Source organism: Thunnus albacares, chromosome 23 (assembly GCF_914725855.1).
Source record: "Thunnus albacares chromosome 23, fThuAlb1.1, whole genome shotgun sequence".
Lineage (NCBI taxonomy): Eukaryota > Metazoa > Chordata > Actinopteri > Scombriformes > Scombridae > Thunnus > Thunnus albacares.
This window is the reverse complement of record NC_058128.1, coordinates 18,513,376-18,540,960: the sequence shown is the minus strand read 5'-3', so window position 1 is coordinate 18,540,960 and position 27,585 is coordinate 18,513,376. Positions and strand designations below refer to the sequence as shown.

The 27,585-nt window shown below is 37.7% G+C and overlaps 1 protein-coding gene across 2 annotated transcripts in view; it reads right to left on the bottom strand.

Annotated features, from left to right (window-relative positions):
• The window catches only part of LOC122974954 (monocarboxylate transporter 2-like), a 29,831-nt gene extending 11,005 nt beyond the window's left edge, over positions 1–18,826 (bottom strand). The window contains exons 1-2 of one of the 2 annotated variants that reach the window (XM_044343052.1): positions 18,665–18,826; positions 7,770–8,015 (exon numbers count right to left, since the gene is read on the bottom strand). In XM_044343052.1, the coding sequence (XP_044198987.1) occupies positions 7,770–7,986 (217 nt within the window). In that variant the 5' untranslated portion in view covers positions 7,987–8,015; positions 18,665–18,826. Of the gene's footprint in view, positions 1–7,769; positions 8,016–16,792; positions 16,967–18,664 lie in introns of those variants that run through there. The other variant, XM_044343053.1, reaches the window with a different exon arrangement.
• Between the last annotated feature and the right edge of the window lie 8,759 nt (positions 18,827–27,585).

Sequence of the window (27,585 nt, the reverse complement as noted above, 5' to 3'; positions counted from 1 at the left end):
TTCTGAGGTACAAATCTGGTTCACCAGCTAGCCGCTGAGTTTGTGTGTCTGCCCTCTGGTGCTGGGCAAGTAGTGTACAGTAGGTTTATCAGAACATTTGTGCTGAAAACAGATGCCAGAAATGAGGATGAGAGTAGTAACAGTGAACCAAAACGGTAAAGTTGCAGGCCGTAAAACCAAAAAAAATGTTACCATGACTGGTAGGAATGATAACTACAAAAGTATGATAACAAGAATTTTAATTTAATACACTAGGAGGTTGATCAACTTCAATCTGTTAACACTGAACATCCAATCAATAAACAAACAATTAGACAGCAGTCAGACATTTGTTGACATTAAAATGCAGAATACATGATGATGACAGGAAGCACATTCACATTCAAAATGGAAATATGATGAAGCTCTTTTCTTCTATACTGATGAGTCGATATTCTCTTTTATTACTGTACATGTAATTCAATCTTTTCACATGATGAATCCTAATTTTATTATTAGAAAAGCCAATATGTAATTGGAGTGGGTGAGGTTGTTATCCCTGCGATGCTCAATGTGCTTTGACTTTTTAAACGAGGACGCGGTTCACTGGGTGATTAAGTAAAGTGGTGGACTCTACAGCTGATATTATATTCCTGCTGTGTTACTTCTTGTATTATTTGCATTTTTCCACTTAAGGTATATAAGAGCAAGAGATCTGATCAGTTTTATATGTTTTGGGAAATAATCATTCTATGAATAATGTGGCTGCTTTCAGCACTTTTTTAGGCATCTATGCATATTATAATTGACACTGTCTCATATCCCTTTGCTGAATCTTAAGCACAGGAGGTGTAGGAAGAGAAAAATAATGAAAGATGTTTTTTTTGTTGTTTTTTTTTTAAATAATGTTCTCATTACCCGCCAGAAGATGTATCACATTTCTGCCAGGCTCAGTGCAATTTAAAAAGCCACAACGGGCGAGGAGTCATCTGACTTAATTTGCTCTGCATGAATCTTTTTTTGACCTTGAAGAAAGTTCCCCTAATTTGCATCCGCAGCAGTGATCAGTATTCTCAGGGGCTCAGCGGGACCTGAATCGGCCGAGATGAGGAAGCCCCTGAGCCTGCACATTACCTCCCTTGAAAAAGGCTTATCATCTCTTGGCCAGACGCAGCATGGACTTTATTACACAGTGGACAAAACCCCAAACTAAATATAACCAGCTCGATCCCAAAAGGGAACGACACATATAAAAATGTGTCTAACCGTTTTTTTGTTTTTTTTTCCCACAACCCTCTAATTTGAGCAACAGCGAAGAGGCGGGTACAGCTCATGACGCAAAGATGCTGGCTATCTATCACATTTCAAATAGGATAAAGATGACAAAAATGGAAGCAAACAACTTTTAAAAGATCTTCTGCTCTGAAGTGACTGTGTGTCTGGCTATTGACCCGCTACACAGATATTTACAGAGACATAATGGAGGGTAAACCAACCTAAAACCCAGATTATTTATGAGATAAAAGTTTATCCATATTTTTAGCTTGACATGAGGCTTTGAAGTAACCTTAGAGCTGTGTAGCTGTAAACAGCATCAACAGAAATCTGGGCAGGATAAGTGAAAGAGCAGCACTGAGTTGCCCTTGAGTAAGGCCTTGAATTCCCAATTGCTCCATGGTAGAGTCCAGCTGATAAAACTGGGTTTGGCTGTGATTGTACTGGGCAGCTTCCAGATGTGAGTATGTGTAACTAAGTGGATGTGAACAGTGTGTTCCTGAAAAAAAAGAGTATGACTGCAACTAACAAATATTTTCCATTATTAATTAATCTGCTATTTTTTCGATTCATTGTGCAGTCAATAAAATGTCAGAAAATTGTGAAAATGCTCGTTATAATTTCCCAGAATCAAAGGTGATGTTTTCAAACGTCTTGTTTTGTCCGACCAACAGTCCAAAAGATATTCAGTTTACTATCATGTATGACAAAGACACACATTAAATAATCACATTTTAGAAGATGAAAACAGATTTTTTTTTTTGGCATTTTAGCTTAGAATATGACTGAAATGATTATTTGATTATCGAAATAGTTGCAGATTTATCTATCTACTAATCCATTAATCTACCAGTTGTTCTATCATCTTCGACCATCTTGCTAACGCTGCATTTTTGTCATGTTGTAGGAAAGGTAACCATAACAAAGATTCCCAATGGCTACGACTTGCATATTAAAAGGTATACTGACCTAACATCGCATTGTGTACAGACAAAGTACAAAATAGCGTGTTATCGAAACGGCATTAAACGGTCAGGACACAGGACACGTGTATCTGGCAATATTCCAGCTGTGCAGATACTTTTGGTTTGATGTGCTTCACCACCTCAGCAATATGGAGACAAATCAAAAAACTGCATTTAATTTTTTTTTTTTAATGTCAACACTTCCAGAAGGAATGTCCTCTTTACTTTGGATAATCCACAGACCCCAATGATAGCAGTTTTCATTGCTAGTAGTCCCTCTGAAAACTGTTCACAGCATGCTCTGTGGATTATCCAGTGTAACAGGGACACTGGAAGACTGCAGAGGCTAAGTGCTCAATCACTTTCACATGGAGTAAATCCAGGGAACCTTATGGTGCTCTTGAAGCTCAGAAGAAAATGTTCCTCGGGCACTTTTAGGCAGAGCAAAGAAAAATGTGCATAATGGTTTAAAATGCAGACTCCTGGATTCCACCTCACTGATAACACCTAGTACTCTATACAGACAATCAAAACTTTTTTTTTTTTCATGATATTAATATTTTGTTTTGATGTGATTTTGATGTTGCTCCACCTGAGGGTGCCTGCAGAATATTTTCTTTTCTATAACAGAAAAAAAAACAAGTTTTCTTTGGATGGCACATGGACACTTGCATGCAAATGTGAAGCTATTTCCTCAGTGCATTCCTGAAAATAAAGGTGACCATGTGTACTCTATTGTTTATTTAGCCATCTGTCATCTACCCGTCTTCATGACTGACAGTGAATGTAACACAGTTTTCCAGGCTGCCTCGCCCAAGGTCAACTCTCTCCCTCCCCCTCTCCCTCCCTCTCTTTCTCTCTGTGTGGATTAACGACACTGATCCAACGCAGACACACAGCCTGCAGCTTAAAACACGTCATCTCAGAGCGACGCTTGCTTCACAGCTGTCTGATGTAATGCTATGAAGGATTACACCGTGGAGCTGAAATGTGCCCAGCCCTCTTCCATGTCACTGGAAACAATTATGAAACAACATTCCACCAGTATTTACTCAGAAATATGAAATCTTTATTTTCCTTCCTTCACAGTAGTGACACTAGAAATCAGAATAACTGAATACACTACCATAACAATAAGGGATTTAAAACATTAGTATTGTTTTTCACCCTAAAAAAAAAGTTTGTTTGATGGAAAACAAGTTGCTTGCCAATTTATTTGCATGTCAGTTTCATAACTATGCAAATCTTTGAAATGAGGAAACTTTCTACAGTTGTATCTATTGTTGGCAAGAACAAGCTCAGGCTTGTCAGTAACAAATTACTAGGAATGAGACAATAAAGTCACACTAACACTGGGACATTATCAGCACTACTGAGACTGTACTGATCAGTTGGTTTACAGTCTCATAGGTCATGGTTAGTTTGTTTTTAACCTGTTCACTGCTTGAATCCAGAGCATATCATTTGAGCTCTGTTAAACCATTTTCACAAAACATATTGCATGACTTTCTATCGATCTGCAGAGGAAAATGTGTGATACAAAAGCTAAAGTTACATCATGATTGTGCTTCTGAATCCTGGTCCAGAAATTAAACCACATTTAGGCTGCAGCTAATGTTCATTATTAATTCATCTATGCATATTTTTTCATTAACTGATCATTTATTCTGTCTAAATATATAACTAAAAGGAAATTCTGCTGCTAAATATTCCAAAGTAGTCAAATTAATGATATATATACAGTATATTTATAAAGGAGAAAAAAAAGGTTCACAAATGAAAATGATGGCCGCCTTTTTCAAACAAAAGCAAGTTTGATACTTCCATCCCTTGATGAAACAATACAGTCATAAATTGATTATAAGTCTGGAATTTGATTAATTAGTCAAACAGTAAATGGTCGATCAACTTATTGTTGTTCTGCATATTTAAGATGTGAATGAACAGCGAGAACAACACCATCATGAAAACTTTTCTTTAAATGTTGGATAAACAGAATGGTTTAAAAGGGGATGATGGGAAATCCAAAACATGAGAAGGTCACAGTCCAATTTGATGAATTTTAAGGATCATACACTCCTTGATGGACCTGACCTCTTGAATTATGTTGTTTTATTTTACTTTTTTTACTTGTTGCAGACACAAGGTTTACACCGACCAGTTGTAAGAAGTAAAAGGTCATTTCTGTGATTTGGATCGATTGGATTCAAATTTCTAGGTGTTGGAGGCTGTTGCTCATTATCAGGCATCAGCACGGTAATGACAGAGCTGTGTAAACAACGGTACACACACACACACACACACACAGCGGTGGGAACATTTAAACAGTGATTGCTTCATCAGCACAAGAGGCAGAACAAGAGAGCAGGTGTTTAATGAATAGCTGATGAGAGCGATTGATATGAATGAATGAGTAAGAAGAGCCGCTCGCTTAGTAACTGCACATGTCGACGGCGTCACCTCATGATTATGACGTACAGTCATTAGGAAGCTAAAGCAGCAGTTGGCGAGCAGGGGAAAAAAACATGATGTAGCAGACACACAGCTGATGAAAAATGCTGCTCTTTCAGTCAGATCAGCATTTTTTTTGTTGGGTTTTTTTGACAATATTTACATATATTAATAATACATTTATTTAATATTTAATTCTTCATGAAGGGACTTGCCACATTACAGCAGTGTAGAGGTGCCAAAATCTCGTTATTACAATTAAGCACCTCATTATAACGAGGATGACAAAATAAGCCTAACAAGATACAGAGATGCCCGTTATGATGACGCTCTTTATGGTTGAGAAATATGTTCTGCTTCGTACCTGGTGTAATGAGATAATTAGTTGGTAGCACTCAAAGCCCAGGGATTGGTTATGGTATATGCACATGAAGCTGATTGTACCAATGACAAAAGAATTTTCGGCAACTACCTAACAACTAACTATGAACTAACACAAACGCATAGATGAAACGTGTTTATGAACTACGAGCGAGACGGAACTTTTTCAACAACAGCTCAGTGTGCCTTACATATGAAATCACTGGAGCCGTCTTTACTTTATACTGGATTTTTGAGACTGATGCCAATATTGAGAGAGAGTTTAACAACAATGGAGATGCTGTTTCTTAATGACCTCCAACATATATTTGGCATTTATGTACTGACATTTGTTGTTACTTATCGGCCAACACATACGCCAATACAGATATACCTGTAACAAGCTAATATCCATCCATAAATCGACCCAGCTGATTTGTCAGTCAGGCTGGACACAGGGCCATTTGATTTGATGGGCTCACGGTCAGAGAGAATGTATGGTGGCCTGCAGGGACATTAGTAGATTGATCGAGGACAGAAAAAATAAAATAAATCAGAAAGTGACTTGTCCGTATGGCAGCGAGCATTTGCCGCAGTAATCATGATTATTTATGGCAGCTAGTGTGCCCACACTACAAAGCATAATAATATATATCTTTTTACATATCAGTCACAATACTAAAATAGATTCTGAATGAAGAATTGATTTTACTGTTTTTGGTTGAAGTGCCAATGTACAACATAGGAAATCAGCTTTCCAGGCCTGCTGATGAGCACCACAGATGGTGACAACAGCAGTAGATAGAGTGAAAGGAGGATTACAGTGTGGACAGATGGCAGCCTTGGCACTGCCAAGCAGAGGGCTGCAGGGTTGCAGCCTAAGTGGGAAATACAGCAGGTGATCAGAGTAATATGGTGGAGAAAATGACCTGCTGAAAAGACATTCTGACCCTAGAAAGGCTCCTTATTCAAAAAATAATGAAGGGCCATATGTAGCATTGCGTCAGAGTTTTGTACGATGGAAGATTTGTCTGTCTAGCTTGAATTTAAATTGTTGTCAGTCTCTATGCTGCATATTTTTTATAATAAATGTATGTTTTTTCAGTTCTTTACATCTCTCTTCTCCTGGTTCCCTTTAGCAGAATAGATCCGTATTTTGAGTTATGCAAAATCCAAAGGCTTCCAACAGATTATTTACCAAAATCAACATGGAGATTTTACGCCTGTAATTGATCATCAAATGAATTCTCCTTCGCTTCTTTAGCTCTACAAAGCATAGTGGTTTTCTGGTTGTCAGGGGGCTCAGCATGTGACGTTGTGCCAGCAATCTTTGATGCTGTGGTTTTAAATCCAGGTCATGATCTGTTGACACAACCTACTTCCTTCTCTATACGGTCATTGTCTATTGTATCTTGAGGCAGAAAACAAACATGCATACAGTGCATGAGTCACTGATAGCTTCAGCAAACAACACACTGATGAATAAGCCACGACAAGATAAATTCAGCGTGCTTCCATTTTTTCAATTACACTTTCTGGCCTTTTAAATGGAGCATCTGCTCAGGAAACAACACACCACCTCCATGTTGCAAAAAAAAAAAAAGAAAATCCTTACAACCAACAACATGTATAACTAATGGAATCCTAAAGGGATTAGCACCTAAAGACGGTTAACATCATGATTTGAAGACCATAGCAAGACACTGTGTCCTGAATGTGGCTCTGTCTCTTAACATCAATGACAACATTATAATAATTGTTATCATAATAAATAAAGATGCACAAGTCATACAAGACATTTCATGTTTGAAATTAAATTTTGTTTTTTTGCCAAGAAATCAGTAAACATCTCCTTGGTGTTTCAGATTACCAAAAAGAAGGAATAAAAATTGTATTTGTCTTTATGCATTGACAGCGCCCCCCATTTGTGTGGGTGTGAATTTTTAGTTAATTTTTAGCTGACCATGTCAATATTGTTATTTAGCTGGTCCAGTATCTGTTTGTTACTCTGTACCTTACTCCATATGTTACTCCGTGCGATACTCTGTGTGATACTCTGAGGCTCTTTGCGTTACTCTGCGCGTTACTCTATGTCATTATTGGAATTATGTGGTAACGTGGAGAGTGCTGAGGTTACAGGACTACACTTTGCTGTGACTTTTGAAACTCTGGTCGTTCCCTACATGCTAACTGATGCTTGCTAGACCCCCTATCACCCCTCCCAACTGTGTATAATGTGAGACAAACACAAAACTGAATATGTAGAAGATTAACAAAAGAGACTTAGGTGTTGAAATAACATGTTAGCAAGCAAGGCTTACTCACTTCCATTTTAAGAGTGGAGGCTAATTAGCCTTGCTTGCTAGCGTCTTCTTTGTGACTGAAACACAAACTTAACAGCGTGAGTTCTCCCAAATGGTGAATATTTTAAAAGGACAGTCAGCTTAAGAGACTAATGGGTGAAAACCAACACTATGTGTGCTTCTTGAAAATGTGTGTAGGCTATATAGGGCTAAGAGATGCTCCAATCAGAAGTTGATAGCTAGCCCTCCAATGAGTCAACTGCTACCTAAAGCTTGAGGCTATTAGATGCTGTTCAAACAAATATGTCCAAAAATGTAAAATGAAAAACTATGAAAAGTAGCAGCAGTATGATTATATTATATATTTCCTTTAACAAAAAGTGAGGAGAATCCAAATTTTAGTTTTAGATTAAGATAAAACCAACCAATGGCTCACCTGCAGCATACATGACCGCAAGCATGATGGAGGAGATCCATGCGATCTGACTGTAGGAGGCATCGAAGATGATCTGGATGTCCTTGAAGAAGACTGTGATGGCCTTGGGGAAAGCGTACGAGAAGCCTATAGAAATGAAAGATCCGAGCACCACAGCCCACCCCCAACCGCCGTCTGGTGGGGGCACAGCAGGGGGACTTGTGGCTGGGGGCGGCATCGTTGGCCCACCTCAACACTGATTGTTCACTGCAATGACAGAAAATGGAAAAAATGGAGAGGAAATTAAAACATGCAGCGAAGAAAACCTACCAACAAGATCCTTATGTTTTTTTGCCTCCTAGTGTTTTCTTTCTTACATAATGTATGACTTCATTTTCCTCTGTGATTGATTATTGATTAGCCAGATCTAGGCAGGCTTTTTCTCCGTCTCTCTAAAGTCCTTTGGGACTTAAAGGTTTGAAATACATTTACCTCAAAGTGAGCAGTCGTTAGTATATAGAAAAAAAGTCTATACACTAAAAAGGGACAATATATAAAATACCCAGGTGCAGCTCATATTGACAGTATACAGACGGCTGTGGGATTATAAAAGAGGTCAAAAGCTTTGTCCTTTCTGTCATTTACATTAACTGCCAGCAGTAATGTGACACGTAAGGGAGAAGGACATACCAGCAGGTCCGTATCAGATCCGTATCCTGGAGAAGGCATGTGCAAACACTTGGTCACACACACACACACACACTCACACGGTTTAATGATCCGTTGTAGAGGACATGCACTCACCATACCTGAGAGACCAGACCTGCCTCGCCCAGTACTCACCTTGTGAACACCCACCAGCCCCCAGGCAGTAATGGAAACAGATTTAAGGCTGTATACTGGTAGAACCACAATGGCACTAAAAATCAGGTGCTGGTGTATACAAAGCAAACACGCCCTAATTATGTGTAAAAAAAAACCCCAAAAAAACCCCAAACAGAAGCAAATGTCTACAGCCACACCTGACTCTGTTGATTTTTACAAGCATCCTGACATGTGGAAACACACACACATTCACAGACACATCACAGAGGAAAAAACAGGTAGCTGTGATGTTTCAGCTCTGTCCAACCTCATTAGCATCACCTTTCTAATCAGCCAGGAATAATTTACAGCTGTATAATTAGATTATGGCATACTGAGATGTTGGCAACCAGTTTGGGAGAATGCAGCATGTGCACATAAATGAACAGCCTGTGGAAGAATCAACATGTTTCCTCATGTTTGCATGGCAGAATGAGCTGTGGATATTAACAAAGCTAAACAGGTTCACTGCATGTGTGGCTTTAATATAATTACAACCAGTGATTGCAACAGCTAGTAGAACAAAGAGTAGGTTGAAACACCCAGTGACACAACTTGAAAAACGGGCAAAAATATGCATGCAAATTCCTTACCCTGGCTAACCAAGTCAAGTCAGTTTAATTCATATAGAGCCAAATCACAGGATCATCATCTTAGGGCACTTTTCACATAGAGCAGGTCTAGACCATATTCGTCAACCCAACATTCCCCCATGAGCAAGCACTTGGTGACAGCAGCAAGAAAAAACTTCCCTTTAACTGGAAGGAACCTCGAGCAGAATTAGGCTCTAGGTGGGCAGCCATCTGCCTTCTAATGTAGAAGTAGACTATAGTAGACTATATGATCATCATCATAAGGAGGCTTGCTCTTAGTGTTTGATCTGTAAAAATTGCTGTGGTGGTGAACAAAAAACGTAGCTGTGCCTTCTTGGTGATGGCTCAGCAAGGCCACTTGACATCCCGTAATATACACATCGGTTTACACTTTTGAGTCATTACTCTAAGCGTTATCTCCTATCAAATTTATACAGCAAGTTATTTTTTCAAACCCATTGTTTTTCCCTTGTAATGGAATCCAGCGTATGAATATATGAATATTTTGCATTTAGAAAGATTCTTGCTGAATTAATTGGCTATCTAGCACTATCTGTGGCAGCAATAAGGGCAAGTTGAATTCTGTAAATGCAAAACAAAAGTGCTTTGGAGCTTCAGTCCCTATCTCCTTCAGCACAGAAATCACAAGACCATGTAAAAGTGACCAGGAAAAGATTATTTTTAAAAAAAACAATTGTAGACCACCCCAATTGTCTACAAGGAGCACAATGAATTCCCATCACCTCCTGGGGGCGCTATTCCACAGTTAATCCACAGGAAACAGCACTGGGTAGTCTTAATGGAATTGACATTTTACAGCAGCAAACTTAATTTAAGGATATCAAAGACTTACAAGGGAAATGGAAGCTAAACTTCAGTGTTCAGAGTGTCTGTAAATGACCCATAACCATCAGCTATCAACATATAATGATGTTCCTTGTTGCTGCTCTCCCCAGATCAGATTGTGATATTGCTCTGTTGATGAGTTCTGCTCGAAGTGTCAACAGGAAGCCATTAGTAGGATGACTCACTACTGCGCTAATAATGCACTGGCCACATTTTATAAAACAGAAATAAATTTGTCACTAGAGAGATTTATAGAGATTGAGGTAATGAGGTAAAAAGGGAATCAATAATATTATTATTTATTTGATAATAAATATTTGATAATAAAAGTAATGGCTTTATGGTGACTGCAGAGTGCCACCAGAAAATTCATTTTCATGTTATGTTTCTTATAAAGCTGGTAACAATGGCCTTTTAACTTTTGAGCAGCATGTCAGCAGAGCAGCAGCAGCAGCAGCAAGTGCTCCATCCATGTGTCTACACTTGAGGCCTTTAGGTGCAATGTTGAGCGTAGGTCACCCACGTGGTGGAAGTGCTCAGAGCCCAATACATATGACTGTAGTGATGTACATAAAATGGAGGAGAAAAGACTTGAAGCATAAATGAACACTTCAGGTCGTGGTTACGCCCGTTAGACGCGGCTGAGACATGAGCCTGCATGGAGCCTGTGTGGACAGCTGCATAGATTACAATGAGAGCGTATGTGTTGCGTGTGATGTGTGCGTGAAAAACGCATCTGACACGCTGTCTAGACACAGGGTCACACATCCAGCAGACACAAAACATTAGCATTCATTTTGGTTTCTGCCCACCTGACAAATGTAGGTCTAATAGTTGTTTTTGGTTTACACCAACTACTGTTGCTAGCTAGACTACACCAACAAAAACATGATGATTCTTATTTTCAGGTGATTACACACTAGTTAAAACATACTCATGAATATTATATTCCATTTCTGCCAAGTCTGTTCCACTAGATGCCATGACATTTACACAGTGCACCTTTAATTGTTTAATCCATTATTACTATAAAAATATTGATTCGTACAGCTTTAAATATTCTAATGATCTTTTAAACTTTGTGCCACAACTGGAATCTCCTAAAATCACTATCTTTCAAAGAAGAAAAATATGATATAGAAAAAAATATATATCTATATTAAAAATGTTGAATAAAACTGATTGAGGTTATGATTTTTTGGAATTGCTGCAAACCAGTGCCAGCTTTAACCAACAATAAGGGGAGCATTCATGATTCATTTGCAAACATCAAGTTTTGTTTGGGTCTTATATTTTGTAATGTCAACACATTATACTGTAACACTGACACACATTTGTGCTGGTGATTACACCTGATTTTAACTAGGTGGTTGCCTGAATACCAACAAAACATCTTGCGGTTGTGCCTTGTGAACAGAAATATAATCCTCTCTGTATATCCATTGCATTGCCACTTTAATCAAAGTTAGCGATTATGCCTTTTTTCCAGAGTTCCATACAGTGGGTCTAATCCATGCTAATCAGATTACAGACTGTCCGCAGCAGCCCTCAGTGTAGATACTGGTTTTGATTGATTGAACGTGACGACATTGCACGAAGGAGCCTCACAACTCATAAGCTGCTTAAGTTGATGGGTTTGAATATGAAGCTCCAAACAGATTGACCATAAAAGAGCAGCTATGGTGTGATAAAATTAGACTTTCAGCCAAGCTTGACGAATTTGGTTTATGATCAACCATATAAGTACATAAGTAGTCAAACAAAGCAAAGTCACCGTCCTGTCATTACAATGTCAACACTTCCTTCTTGCTTTCAAAGTAGCTGACAGCAGGGTGACTGACAGGCTGCGTTCACAGCCAGCGTGTTCTGAAGGGTTTATTAAAACACTATCATCACATCATATATTGGTTCATTAGCAGCCTCACCTCTGGGCGCACCCACAGGAAAGAGTTTGTTAATACTTGAAAGTTTATTTTGGGCAGGTTAGATTAACCCAAATCTGCAACCAGAAGGAATTGATTGTCGAGGTGTCAGGTAATAATAAAACTTTATTGATCCTTGTAGGGAAATTCTTCTTTTTCTCCACAGGAAGGTCAAAGTTCAGCAGCTACAGACTAGTATGTTAGAAACCACACACACATACACAAAGAGACCCTTGTCCTTGTGTTTTGCGGAGCTGAGCATACAAATTGTTTCAGTCCAGTGTCCTCTGCATGTACTTGAGATGACCTGTTGCCCTCACCTTGATGAGGCGATTCAAGCAACAGAGCTTGGGAAGTGAGCAGCAATGAGACGGCGGGACTGCAGGAACCAAAATAGTGTTTCTATAATCAAATCATCCAACTGGCAAGAGCTCATCAGACTGGGTTACATAGTACTTGACTGCAGTACAACAATGTGTGTCTGTCTCCTACAAGGACATCACTTACTAGCTTGGCAGAAAGCCTAAGGAAACTACATTCTTTGTAGAAAGGACAGACACAGGATCTCAGGTTTACTTCACAACAAGGGCCAGGCTCAGACCACAGTGTTGTATTTCAGGTGAGTTTCAGGAGGCGTGTATGGGGGGTTGACTATCAAGGTGAGTGTCTTGAAAAACATTCACATACAGGTGTGACAGGCTTGGATTTGGATTTACACTTGTTTACAGCTGCAACGATTAGTCATTTAATCGATTAGTTAAATTATTTGTCAACTATTTTGATAATTGATTCATGGTTTTGATTCATTTAAGAAAACAAATGTCCATATTCTCAGATTCCAGTATCTGAAAATGTGAAATGTGAAACTGTTGATGTGAAGACGTCATCCTGGGCATGTTTCACCATTTTATAGATCAAACAACTAACCGATGATGAACATTATCGAGAAAATTATCGACAGATTAATCAATAATGAAAATAATTATCAGTTGCAGCCCTACAATCTTTATGGATTGGTCAAATGGGGAAGTCTGGGTTCAGCTGAGGTGGGACAAGCAACAACTAAAGGGCAACACAGTCCCCCGGCTTATGACACACGTCAACAACATGAACATATTATTTACCATGTAAGCCGACACACCAGCAGTATTAACCCAGCACAGATGTTGTTTATGGATACACCACTGCTATATTTACCAGTGTCAAATCTTCAGAATAACAGCAGTTTTATGAATATTATTTTCCCCAGAACTGGCACATCCCAGTATGTCCAGTGTGAGTTACGGGTTTCAATTAACATGCACCAAATGGAGTGACACAACACCCCAAAGGCCCCAAAATCCAGTTTCAATACCTTTAATATTCCTGTTCATATCATGTTTACATTGTGCATATTCTTAAGTAAATTAAGTAAAATATATTTTGAGAGAATTGGGTATTTACATGATCAGACTTCATTGAGACAGCATCTAAAGCCCATTAAAGCAGAAGAAAGAAAAGTACAGTAAAGCCAACACTCCAAGGAAAAAAACTCAATTTTTCTTTTAATCTTTCTTTGACTTCATATTTGCTGACTGGAATGATTTTTTTCCCACTTACAGTGATGGTCAAAGGTTGGATAGAGGTCTCTTAATAATTGTTTCTTAATAGCTTTGGTGAAGGCCTGTATGGTTTAAACTATTATCAAGGGCTTCTCAAGGTTAGTTGACTGACAGGTGCTGGAACATGATTAAATCATAGTTAATGGGCAAGAACACAATCCTGTATAATCTGTATAAGATATAGTATATCTTTGCCTTTACAGCATACATACTATTTGTTGTTAGACCTTGAACAGCAGAAATATTTAAATGTCATTCAGATAAACGGGTGCTGTAAGCCATGACACACTTCAACAAAAGGACAACTGACCTTTACAATCAGCGTCTGCCAGCATGACCCTCACACCCTCCCACCCACTCCACCCAAGTCTCATGAGACTTTAAGTTATGGCAACGCAAGATTAGCTCTAAGGTAACCTCAGAGTTGTACTACTCACTTTGTTTTAGAAATAGTTCATCATTAACCCAGTCAGCAACTCTCTTAATGTTGACTGAACTACACATTTCTTTCCTGTTATCAACATGACATCTAATCACTACAGTGATCCTGTAAATACATTTGCCCTTGGTCTTGCACACCAACAAACGGGAAAAATAACATAGAAACAATGGCTTCCTCTGAAAGCTGCTTTCTGATCAAAAAGGCCATCAGGCAGGGGGTCTTCCCATAAAATATACTAAGACTATAATACCCTTTCTACTCAATTGTAAATCTCTAACACTTTGAAGCCCTTGAGCTAACTCCTGGGGACGAAACATGGTTAAAAAAACTTGTCAGTGGTCCTATAAATTTCCGTCGCAGCTGGAAGACGACAAAACTAAAAATGGATGGCAAACCTCTGCCAACACAAAACAAAATCTCTCAACCTGCAAAGCTGCTTCCTCTGTGTGTTTATTTTTTGGATTTCATTTAATGACAGCAGGGTATATTTACGCAGCGGTACATAAAAGCATGCTTCGAAGTCTATCCACTTCACCTTTCCATGTGGGCCGACAACGCCCACTTTCAACACCCAATCAAAAGCTCCCACTCTTCTCTACACCTCTGATCACATAATGAAGGTCAGAGTCATTCATTTATGTCACATCTTTTTTTTCACCTCCAGCTTGACATGTGGCAAAGACACTGATATTGATCTATCGAGGAAATTGAGTTAAAACCCCCTGAAAAGTCAAAAATGTGCTCTTCTTCTGCCCTGTGCAGAATGATGTATGTGCAGAATTTGACACTTCAAGGCTGTTCAGATTCATCTGCTGAAGGGGGAAAGTTTCTCTGTGTGCTTATCTTAGATCTCACTTTAAGGAGTGTACCTAAAAGAATGATTTGTGACATCACCACTAGTTCAGAAGCCAACTGCTGTCCAATATTCAATACACACAAGTGTGGTGTGGAAAGTTGAAAACTTCAGTGCACAGACGCATCTCCTGTTTCACATGTTACTTTTGGAATGAAAAATATGTGCATATTCATAGATTCTGGAAGCTTTTTTTTCTTTTTCTTTGGAGTTTTCATTCTGGATTTGAAATTTTTTTGTGAGAAAAAACATATCAGACACAAATCATTATTCAAAGCAATGATATTGCTCTTTTTACATGTCTTAAAATGTGTCTACATGGTATCTTTAAATATCATACAACTACCATTTAACAGAGTATATGCAGATTGTGGAGATTAAATTGCAGTGATGAATGTCACACACACCCAGTCCCAGCCCAGTTAATAAGTCAGAATTGTTTTAGTTTCCGCTAAACAGAAGGAAACAACATCTGTAGAAACGTCATTATCAACATACACACACACACTGGCTCATTGACAGATGATCCTCTGGGTGGCAGAGTGCTTGAACATCTTGTCAATTGCTTTAAAAGTGGTTTGTTTTTCCATAAGAAAAATAAGTATACATTACTTTCATATTCCCCGCAATTTCCAAATTAAACTGAATGATGCAATGTGAAATCAAGTTAATGCAGCAGCATAAAACAGGACATAGATTAAAGATACAGGGTAGAAAACATCAGGCTAATGCCCCCATTTCATTGGATAAAATCCTTGACAGTAAAAAAAAAAAAAAAAAAAAAATATTTAATTTCAATTATTCACCCTGTGAGACATGGTGTCAGATTTGGAGGGAATTCTGCTGGATTGATTTTGACTTAACAAGAGGAGGGAGCTGTTCTTCCAGAGGAAACAGAGCTTGGAGTTTGTTACAATCTTTATGAGTGTACTAAAGGTTGACAGTCATCTCTGTCTTAGACTTTAAAACGCTATTTTTGAAAAAATAATCTGGATGTTTAAAAATGCAACATGCAGCACCTGACATTTTCAATTTTATTTATAGGTTTATAGTTATCAAAAATAAATCATTGCACTTATTTTGCATATGTTTTTAATGTGGAGAATGGTGCCTTGTTGTGTATCAGGTGGTATTGTTTACACACAGCAGACTTGTATCCACAACAAACTTCCCCCAGGGAACATGGAAAGAAGTCTTGATCTTGAAACCTAATCCAAACTTTAAAAAAAAAAAAAAAAAAAAAAACGCCCACAAATGTATATTCATATCCACACAGGAGCAGAAATCTGAGTACAACCATGCCAACAATGCTTAATTACACAAAGATGTCAACCATTAACACCTGAGTAAAGAGACCAGTATCTTGGTCAGTCAGAAAAAGTTTGACACTGTAATGTACCTAGAAATACCTTGAGTGAAGCTTCATGCAAGTCATCATTTTAAAACAAGAAAAAAACAGAACAGAAAGAAAAAATGTGCCTGTCTCACCTTATGAGCAAGGTGCAAGAACAAGAAAGACCAAAAGGCCAGTAAGAGCAAGACCTTCACTGAACAAATATTTCTGCCTAAAGGCTTAAACCAGAAGATTTAAATAGTCACAGCTTCTTCACAAACTGACAGTCATCTATTGAATATCTTCCAAAATGTACTGAAAACAATTTTTGTTCTAAGATGCACTCATTGGGTACGTTTACATGCACACAAATATTGCACTATTATTCCAAATACGACGATATTCTTAATTTGATACAGGTCATATAAACAGCATATTCCATTTAGATATTACAAATTCGACCGTATTCCAATTGTAGCATTTTCCGATTAAGACATGTGGGATATGCCAGTATTATTCAGGTTTTAGGAGCATTCTTTGGACATGTATACAGCACATTCAGAATATGCATCTCAATTGGGTTTTTTTACCTCAGTTTGCGGCACACGGCCTTCTTGCCTGTTTTCTCCTGCACAGGCAAAATGACATATACTGGAGCAGGAAGGAAGACGGGAAAGGAATGAGAGGAGAGTGGAGAGCTGTCCAGGGTGGGCTGGAAAAACAAAATGTACCTTCTCCACGCCAGGGACAGAGGGGTTTGGTTATTATCCTGACTGACGGTGACAACTCAGCAGAGTAGTAAACATCATGGAACAACCTAGATACTGGATGTGCCTGTAACTGTAAATTTATAATATCAGTCATATCAATATCACTTATAAATGTCAGGCAGCAGCTCACCAATGTTTTTCACCTCATTGGTTTACCTCACTGCCTGCTCCGTTCCCAGCGGAACCCTGAAACTGAAACCCTAAGCATGTAAACAGGAATATTAGTGGAATATTCATTTTCATTAGCCATGTAAGCAGCTTAGTAGGAATATTGCCTTTTTTTTGGAATAAGGGCAAAACCCAGAATATTTTGTGCATGAAAATGTAGTCACAGTCATCCAGTAACAGTCTTTTACCACTGGACATTCCTTCATTGGACATTTTAGGAAATATTTTTTCATTTCCAAGTGAGTGCGCCTGGCCAAGTAATAGTCCAGCATATAACCCCTGTGTAAAACTACAATGTGTCTGTTTTGAGTACGGTTTAAATAGATGATATATACAGTGTTAATTTGTGAGATTTAGAGGTGTTAATTGGTGGACTTTGTTTGCTTCAGACAGAGCAAAGCTAGCTGTTTCCACTTTTATGCTAAGCTAAGCTAACCAGCTGCTGTAGTTTCACATTTAGCATACAGATAAGAGTGGTATCAATCTTCTCATCTAACTCTCAGCCAGAAATCAAATAGGAATATTTCCCAAAATGTCAATTTATTCCTTTAACTGAAACACATTTTCAATTTGTGGGCTTTTTATGTAATAAAAGTGGGGGGAAAGTACCTTCATCCCAACCTCTATCAGCCTCTGGGTTGATTTTTTTTTTTTCCTCCAAGGTCACTTAAATCTTATTGCAAGTTCCTCTTACTGTTCTGCTGTTTTCATTGAGAATAAATAGACTCAGATGAAGGACTATTTACTTTTAAAGTGACTGTCACTTCCACAGGAAAGTGGTTCCACAAGAGGCAAATGAAAACTGATATCAGTTTATGTAATCAATTTCAACAAGTGATTGTTACCTGATTAACTGCTTAGTGTTTAATGGTTCAATCAAGTTTACAGTGCAAGAACACTGTAAACACTTGCCAGATTTAACCAGCAGCGTTGTGAAGTTATTTTTACAGCTCAACAGCTGACCAGGGGTGAAACATCCTCTGCTAGTGCCAGAAAATTCTTGGAAATAAAACTCCATCAAATCCTTGCATATTCTAATAATAGACTGTGACCTGTCCTAAGGAAAGTTGGACCCCCATTAGAAAAACTAGAGCTGATAAGGTGATGCAGTCACAGCAGAGTGACTCCTCAGCACTGCAGCCTAATCATATGATGCTGTTGATGTAAGGACAAGGACCGGATGAAACCAGTCTAAATGCCAAGGGCCCACATGGGCTAAACCGGCGCTCAGAGTCAGAGTGGCTCCAAAAAATAGCTCCAATTAATATTTTATGTAACTGATTTTCCTCCAGGAGGGAATTGGCCTCATGGCAGCGCAAAAGGGATTTCCACCTCTTTCCAAATGCTCCTGAACGCAACACAAATGTATTCAAACATCCAGCAGAGACACTCACACAGCCTAAGCCTTGCTCTTGATATCGCATCTCTGCATAGTGTGGCGTCCTATAAACGCCGAAAGCACGGTTAATCCTCCTGATCACCGGTCAGCCGTCAGCGATAAACAGGCATTAACTATTACTTTACCTTTTAAGAATGAAGGTGTGTGTGCGTCCCGTGCAGGCTGCCGGCGCGGTGACCTTGGTGCGGGAAGATGCGTGTGTCTGTGTTGTGAACGACTCTGTGTTTAAATTTCCTGTAGTGAGCCGCTGCCTGACGTGGAGCTGCTGCGGGCTGCAGAGGGCGGCGCTGACTCTGTGTCTATTTTAAACCCAAGCAGCTCTAAAGGATTGACTCCGATATATCAGCCTACTCTGACAGTTCCTTAACGCTGCTGGGTACTGTAGTATTTCTCTCTGCTGCTCGAATGTGTCTCATGCTCAGAGTGACATCACTAGAGCACAAAGAAGCCCAATATGGGGATACAGCCATTTATTCTCAATTAATTGTGCCTATAAAAAGTCAGAAAATTATGAAAAATTCCATAGCTACATTTTTAAAGCTCAATGTGACGGATGATGACAGATGTCTTGCTTATAATTCGATAAATGGTCCAAAACCCAAAGAGGTTCAATTTACTGTCACATATTTTACAGTCTATATATAAAACAAAGAAAATCCTTACAAATGAGAGGCTGGAGTCCGTTCATGTTTTGCGGTTTTGCTTTAGAGATTAAAAATAGAAAAAACTCACCTAATCAAATTATCTAATTAGTGAAAGTGCTGAAAAGAGTTTAAAATTGAGTTAAACACTGAAAGCAGCTGAAATGTGAGTTGAAGGGTAATTAGTTTGAAATGTCAGTCAGTATAATCGTAGATCGATTACATTACATTAATTCTCTAAAACACAAAATTCTCAGTTGCTCAAATATGACATATTAAGGGTCTTGAATATTATTATTTTGTAGCATCTTATAATGATAATGGCTAAATGTTATAAAGAAAACAGATATGTGCTCACCGCTGAAAATTTGTAATTAAAACATTGGAAATAGCTGCCATACTGTAAAAGTTGAAGTGGCACCTGAAATGCAATTACTGAAAGAAATTGAAATGGCAGTTAAAATGTTAAGTGCTGACGGATGTTGAATTTTTAATTTAACCCTTGAGCAGTGAAAGAAATTGGGGAACATGAAGTGCCAGTTTAAGTCCATTTAACTTGCAGTGAAAGGAGTTGAATTGTGAAGAGTAAGAGATGAAAGTAATTGAAATGTCAGCTGACGGATAACCTTTGAAAGCAGCTGAACTGTCATGTAAAGAGTGACAGATGAAATAAAGTAAAAATGTCAACATGAAGAATTAGATATTTAAGCAGCTGAAATGTCAGTTGAAGAGGACGAGATGAAAGCAGTTGAAATGTAGGTAAAAATTCTGTAGTTAGTTATTAATATTAAGTATCAATTTAAGTGCAAGAACTAAAATTGAGAAATGTTGAACTTCAAGCACTGAAAGCAGTTGAAGAGGAATTGTTGGTCAAAATAGTTGCAGATTAATTTTCTGTTCAATGCAACTGGGATCCCTCTTTTTGAAATACCTTCTTGGACATCTAAGGGGCTGAAGACAAAGACAACCTCGTTTTAATTTCTTATATTAATACTTTGTTACTACTGATTGATGGAAGAAATGATCACTTTTTCCAGTCAGCAGTGTTCTTTACGAAATCCACAAACTAGTGGGGACAGGAGATAACCAGCCTACAATTAACTTTAATTTTACCGTCTTCCTTCTTCAGCAGATGCACTCTTTCTCCTAAATGCTCTTTGCGTGCATAAAGCTGTTTTTATCACCAGCAGCAAACTCAATCTGGGTCATTTGGACTCAATCCATGGGATTATTTGGAGAGGGTCACAGTGAAGCCTGTGCATATAGTGAGAGTGACTCGCCAAATGTAAAGAGGGAAATTTAAGACTAAGATTACAGAAAAGATACATACAGATTAGAGTCAGATGAGGTGACCAACATGAAAAATAACTACAATCAACTGCTAAACTCTAATTTATGAGGAGAAAATTGTGTGTTATTGTTATGGGAATGCAACCTGAAATGAAAATACAACTGACTACAATTTACCCAATTTAGCCAAATCAGTTTACCCTGTCCTTAACCAAATTATTTTAGCGTCACCCTAATCTCAAAAAATTTAAGTAAGACTGGAAAAAATAGGTGTGGTGACATGTCATTACACTTTAAAATAGCCAACAAATTAAAAGAGTTTATGGATTACATCAAAACAATATTATAGTGATATAAATAGTGATTAAAGGGAATAAGCATTTGATTTTTTGTCCACTTGGGGGCAGTGCAACAAGCTGTGAACACAACAAAGCATTTAGCTGTAAAATTCTTCAGTATATTCACCAGCTAGTCGCTAAATTTGTCTGTCTGCTACTGTACATGATGCTAAGAAAGTAGCATACGGTGGGTTTACAACATCAGAGCTTTTTTGCTGAAACAAGGTGATGAGTGCGGTGAGAGTGAACCAAAACAGTGAAGTTGTGGCTGGAAAACCAAAACAATTAGCTGAGAGTTGCTAAAATGCTATGTAGAGCTGAGAGGAACTGCAGAGTCTTGTGATAATTCTCGTGTTTGTCACTATGAACGACCCTTTTCACGTGACAGGTAGTCATTTGATCCATTGTTGATATAAAAATATTGATTAGTGTAGCTTTAACAGTTGGTTGTCAAAGATAGTAGTGTTGGTATATCCACTGTTAGTCTTGAATTTGTCAGGATTGGATGAAGGACTTTTTCTTCATGAAACCTTCATCAGAATAATTAAATTCAGAGTCCTTCTGTCAGATGTCACCAGCAATGGGTTCTGGGAATCTCCTCGTCTGAGGCACACCATTGCTTACGACATTATCAGATCATCTTTGCTGGTGTTTCAGTGACTCATCCATGCTCATGATAACAGTGTTAATCCATTTTCAGGAGCATTTGTGAGGTAATCAGCTGAACAGTCGCTGAGTCATTTCTTTACCTTTCCAATATCATGCTTTAGTCTAGTCAGTGTGCGAAATTGTGGCCAATTTGTTAAAAGGATAGTCAGTGGTAGTGTCTATGATGGAAATTCCTGGATATTAAATATTTGTCAATTTTCTTTAGTGGTCCCAGTAACATTTTTTGTTAAAGTGTACTGAGGAAGCATATCACATGACATGGTTAAGCTACGTTTGAGTAAAAAAAAAAAAAAAAAAAAAATGCAGTTGCAAGAACAATAGCCTCAATTCCTCATATCTTGGGATGTTTGATTTGACAGAGAACTTATTTTAATTCTAATTATAACTATTCTAATGATCTATTTACTCCCCTTGCTCTTTCATCTGTTTCTATCTGCGGATGTCTGTAAACATATGGTCTCATCCATATTACACAGGATTAGCATGCTAGGCTAACAGTCCGTCAGCTGTGTGACTTCATATCTGCGCTGTGACATCTTTCAGAGCTCACAAACACCGTAAACACACCTGTCATCTGCCCAGCACAGTGCTGTTAAACCAGAAACACAGTGGCTACACCTTATTTTTATACAGTTTATGGACTACATACAGCACAGCATGGCTATGCTAATGATTCTAGCCATGCTAACTAGCTGCTAGCCACCATGCATGCTGGTAAAATGGATCCGTCACGTATCTTTGTATCCGTGGGTTGGAAGCTCCTGATGCTTCGATTGGTAAATGTATGTTTTAAAAACTTATTTCAGGACTGTGCTCACTCTCAGTCCTGCTGTAAAAGACCGAGGACATAATTGAAACTGTACCGATTCATTTTGAAAGAGCAACGACCAATGGGGGAACTCCAACAATGGGCCGGCCAACCAATGGTGTAACTTCATCATTCAGTCAATCAGTCAGTCAGTGACGGACAGACATTCAAGGTTATAGGGCTGATCCATGGCCAGTCCAGCAAAAAAATATTGATTAGTGCAGCTTTAACAGTTGGTAGTCAAATAGAGTAGTGTTGGTATCTTTGTAGTTAGTCTTGAATTTGTCAGGAATGAATGAAGGATTTTTTCTTCATAAAACTTTTATCAGAATAATTAAACCCAGAATCCTGTCAGAAGTCACCAGCATTGGGTTTTGGAAATCTCCTGCTGTGAGGCACACCACTGCTTACAGCATCATCAGTTCATCTTTGCTGATGTTTCACTGACTCATGTTTATGATAACAGTGTTAATCCAATTTCAGGAGCATTTGTGAGATAATCAGCAACAGTCGCTGAGTCATTTCTTTACTTTTTCAATCTCATTCGTTAGTCTACTGTATGTATGAGCCAGAATCAAGAATAACAACTGACAAGCTGCAGAATAAAGCCTGCAAAGTCTTAAAGGGGCATTACATAATTACATAAACAAATACTCTATTGTTCCATTTTTAAGGTTGGTTTGTTTAGGATCAGTAGTTTTAACAGCAAAACTAAAAATTATTCAATTTTGTATAACTTCAGCACAGATGTACTTGCACTCTTCTTCTGTGGTGTTGCCATTTAAGGACAAATTAAGAAGTAGCTGAGCCTAATTCTGTTCTGTTTGGCCTCTTGCCTCTTTCTGTTTAAGCTTGATCTTGTGCCCAAAATATTTTGTGCTTTGGGGTTGTTTCCAGACCTGCATTTTCAGGCGTCTCTGTGCCATTATTTGGTGAATGGATATCACTTTACAATATGATTATCCAGCAATTATTCCTAATCTTGCCAAATATGCCAGGGCTGCCAATTTTGTCACTTGCAGCTGCAACTCATCTATAATGAATCAATTGAAAAAATGAAAAACACTGATAATAGGCTCTCACTCATTTGATTTTCTCTATTCTCTGAATTGTTCAATGTTGTTTTAGCAAAGTATTCTCTATTTAAAAGCTATAAACTGTGGCAGTTGGCACATCACTCTGTCCTAAAAGAGCTCTTAACACTACTTGTTTTGTTAGGCTGATTTCAGTGGAGACTTTGAGTGTCCCATGCTAATGTAAATTCACTTTTAAAGGCTTTTCCATGCTGAGAAGAGTTATATATCTATAAGAAACACATTTCATACCGACATAAATGATTAAGCAGTTCTTTGGACCAATGCACTTTCAGTTCGGCAACTGATTTGGATTCTTTAGAGCTTTGAAATCTCATAGGATGTTAATTGTGATTTGACCCAACAAGCCCCAACTTAATAGCAGTATTTGAAACTGTGAATAAATTATCTCAAAATAAAATAATTTGTACAGTAGATGATTTTTAACATTATGTGCACTGGCTGGTGTAGTTTTATAAAGAATGTTAGCTATAGCCGGGTATAGCTAGCCGCTAAGGCTAGTGTGTTTAGCTGCTGGTGTTTTTTTTTCGTTTTACACTTTATTTTGATTATGCAGTAAATAAACAATATGATTTATTAATCAGTGATTTCTTTGACATGTCTGACCTATCACTACATTTTGTCCGTTTTGGAGCTCCATATGTAGGCTATATGTGTTTTTTTTAATAATCTAAGAGGGCAGTGTATAGAAGTATATAAAAGAGTTAAAAGAAACAGACGATTAACAGTTTACCAAATCCCAACAGTGTTTTTTTCCCTTTACTTTAGATTACGTTATAATCTACATCTCTTCCCTGTATCGGCTTTACATTTTTTAAATACCTACAAGCTCTTTAGTACCTAATGCAGCTACTGGGGATACATAGCAATGTATTCCATTTAATTCTTTCATCTCAACAAAACCATGTCCTGTAAATTGTGAGAATTCACATGATCCACACTGTTTGAATCGGTAAACAATAAGCTTTCAGGCTGTAGATAAAAACACAAACAGGCAGCTCAGGTTATAGAAGCATGGCGCTCCCAAAATCCAAACAGAAACTTCAGACAAGCTCACGCTGTTGAGGTAGAGGTGCGGCTCACAGGGGAGGCCAAGGGAAATATGCTTTTTGTCTCACAAGAGTATAGTTGAGCCTGGAGGGGGACTGTTTAGGGTGAACATGATCCATGAGAAGAAGTTAAAAGCATCTCAATGTAAACACTGCTATTGTTCTGGTTGGAGTGAATTCTCTGCTTCTTTAGAAACCATCAGAAAATGCAGGAACTTTGAAACTGCCAAATAAACATAACTTGCATATTTTGTCGCTGAGGGAATTTACAGTCACTATTGAAGGAACATCTGTTGTGTTTCTAATTAAAGCTCAGTATTTCTATAGTTTTTAATATCCAAACAATACATTTTCCACAGCTGCACAATCCAAATTACAACCCAGGGAGGAAAGTAATCACAAGTAACTCATAACATATTCCAGTTGCATTTCAAATAATTGATTGCAGTAAACAATGATGTACTAAATTTGATGCTGTATAGAAATCAAAATGTAAACTATATATCTTGTAAGTGTGGAAATGTTAGATACAGCAAAGGGGGCAAAAAGTAGTTCAATTACAGTAATGTATCCCACAGGCACAAATAAAGTACAAATTATTATTTTTTTTTAGATACTGTAGTAATGTCTCACCAACATTTTGAGTTAATTTAGAGCTACATCAAAAGAATGAAATCCTGAATTAACATTAGCCTGCACTAAACCAATTTTTTGCTTTTTCAAATAGATTTTAACAAGAATGAATGAGTATATTAACTTTTAATAGTTGTACATATGGTTAACCTTTGAATTTTAAGCATACTAAGCGTACATACTACATACATACAAAAGAGTTTGTTTGGGATGTGAATAAGGTAAAACAGGTATAAGTGTAGCTTATTACAAGTCTGAAGGATTGTCAGTAATATGCAAATAATTATAATGTGTTCTAATATAAAGTGTGTGGAAACAGAATGTTGTCATGTTTTAATTGGAACCACACAGAGTAAATCTTAAGGATATATTTTGAATGGATTCATTCTTTTCACAGGTTTATGATGAGTAAAAAGAAGACATGAAGTTATTATAGCTCATAGCTGCGGATGCAAGACATATGTCATCAGTAAAGAGCAGAGTTAGAATAACCAGAACTACTATAAAATCAGTGCATAGTTTGTTTCCTGTTACCAAAATTGTATCGGTTTGGTTAGAAATTTAAGACTTATATTGATTTTGTTGACTTATACAAGTTTTTAATAAGGACCGTGAATTTTTGACAAAATTCAACACGAGTTTGAAGGGGAAAATGTGTCCATTCAGTACCAGCTAGAATATCTTCTGGGATATTAAACTGACAAGACACTGCCTTCTTAAATGAACAGACAGTTGTCACGCAGGTGTTCTCACTTGTGTGATTATTAAATGAGAACAGCTCTTATAATTGTGTCCCAGCACATTCATATGTATTTTGCTGAAATTGCTGTCAGTTCAGTCCTTCATAGAATATTCTGTCAATTAAAATAATCATACAAAGTTCTTAATATCTTAAGGCTTCAAAGGAGTCAAGCTATTTCAAACTTTTGCTTTTTTGAAGCCATCAAACGGCTCCTCTACACCACTCAAAGGCCACCGCTGAATATCAAGTGTGAGTGTCTTTGGATTTGAAGTTTGACCTTTAAGATGGCCCCCTCAGGTTGACATTTTCTTAATGTTTTTGCACTGCAAAAAGGTACTCAAATAAATTAGACATGGAGAGTGCATGGCTGACGAATCACTGGTTTCTAAGACATATCCAGCCAGCAGGGGGCAGTAGGGTAAATGAATCCAAAAGGTCACAAATGAGCTAAGGTTATCCTTGAATCCAACCACAGTGGAGGTCCATTTCTTTGTGAGGGTAGAAAACTTTTTCATTCAGCCTCATTGAATTTCATGTTTCCCATCCACTGTTGGTCAAAGATGTATCATTTAGGTAAAATTTCTAATTATTTATCAGTTGGAAAACCTGAGGTCCAACACCTCAGATGCCAATAGAATTTTTGAGCAGAATTGTGATACATGTTTTTGTTACGTTTATCCAAAGGAGTTTTGGTAGGATTAATTTAACCAAGCAGTATGTAATCCTTTCCCTGAAATGAAAACACGAACATCAGTTTAGGTTAGGCTATGAAAAAGACATTGAGCTGAATGTAAAATCTTTGCTGGTCTTCAGATATCAGCAATCACAATGCACCAAACACAATAAACTGGGATTTGTCACATGTAATAGCATATAAATACATCAACTGAAAATCATCCTTACTTATTGATTTCTGTTATGAAATAAATATCCTTTGAGCTTTGGGTGAAGTGAGATGTGGATTGTGCAAAAATGGCTACAGCTCAAAATCAATAAGAAGTCCCCAAATTTGTTGACAGTTGACAGTGCAAGACCCACAATGCATCATTTTAAACATTCAGCAGGTAGCAAGGTGTTCTTTCAGTCCAGCTACACACTATAGCAGCTATTCATTTTCCCACAGGACATTTGAGTGCATCTTTCACGGACCTTGAGGCACATCTGTCTTTACAAACTCATGTTGCACGGATTAGTTTATTCACACACACACACACACACACACATACAGGAATATAAAATTACACAATATAAAATGTATTGATTTTTCTATTTAATTTAATGTTAACCATAAAACCAATGTCCATTGGATTGGTGTAGTGAAATCAGCATAAAAACACTGTAAAAGAAGAAGAAAAATGAAACGTTAAAACATGCAAAAACGAAATGCAAAAGAAGTAGATGGAAAAAGAAAACAAAAGAAAATGGAAAAAATATATAAATTTGAAGCAACTTAAAGAATTATTCACCACAGTGCACATTTTATTTGCATCAGAAACAAATTAGTAGTGTAAACTGTACAGCCATGAATTACCAATGAACAAAAAAGAGAAAGGTCACGTACAATCACATTGTTGTTTTAGTACCTTTTCCTTACTTTTCCATTTGTCTTTATATTAATGTCCATTTCACTAAACTTACAATACTACAATACTTCTCCTGCAATGAATTTCAGGTGGTTGCACTGCTTCAAAAAAGAAAAGGACAGCAATGTGTTTGTTTCCCCGACACAAGGTCAGGAAAAAGGTGACACCTCCAGAGGTTAGAAAAAACAAACAGAAGAAG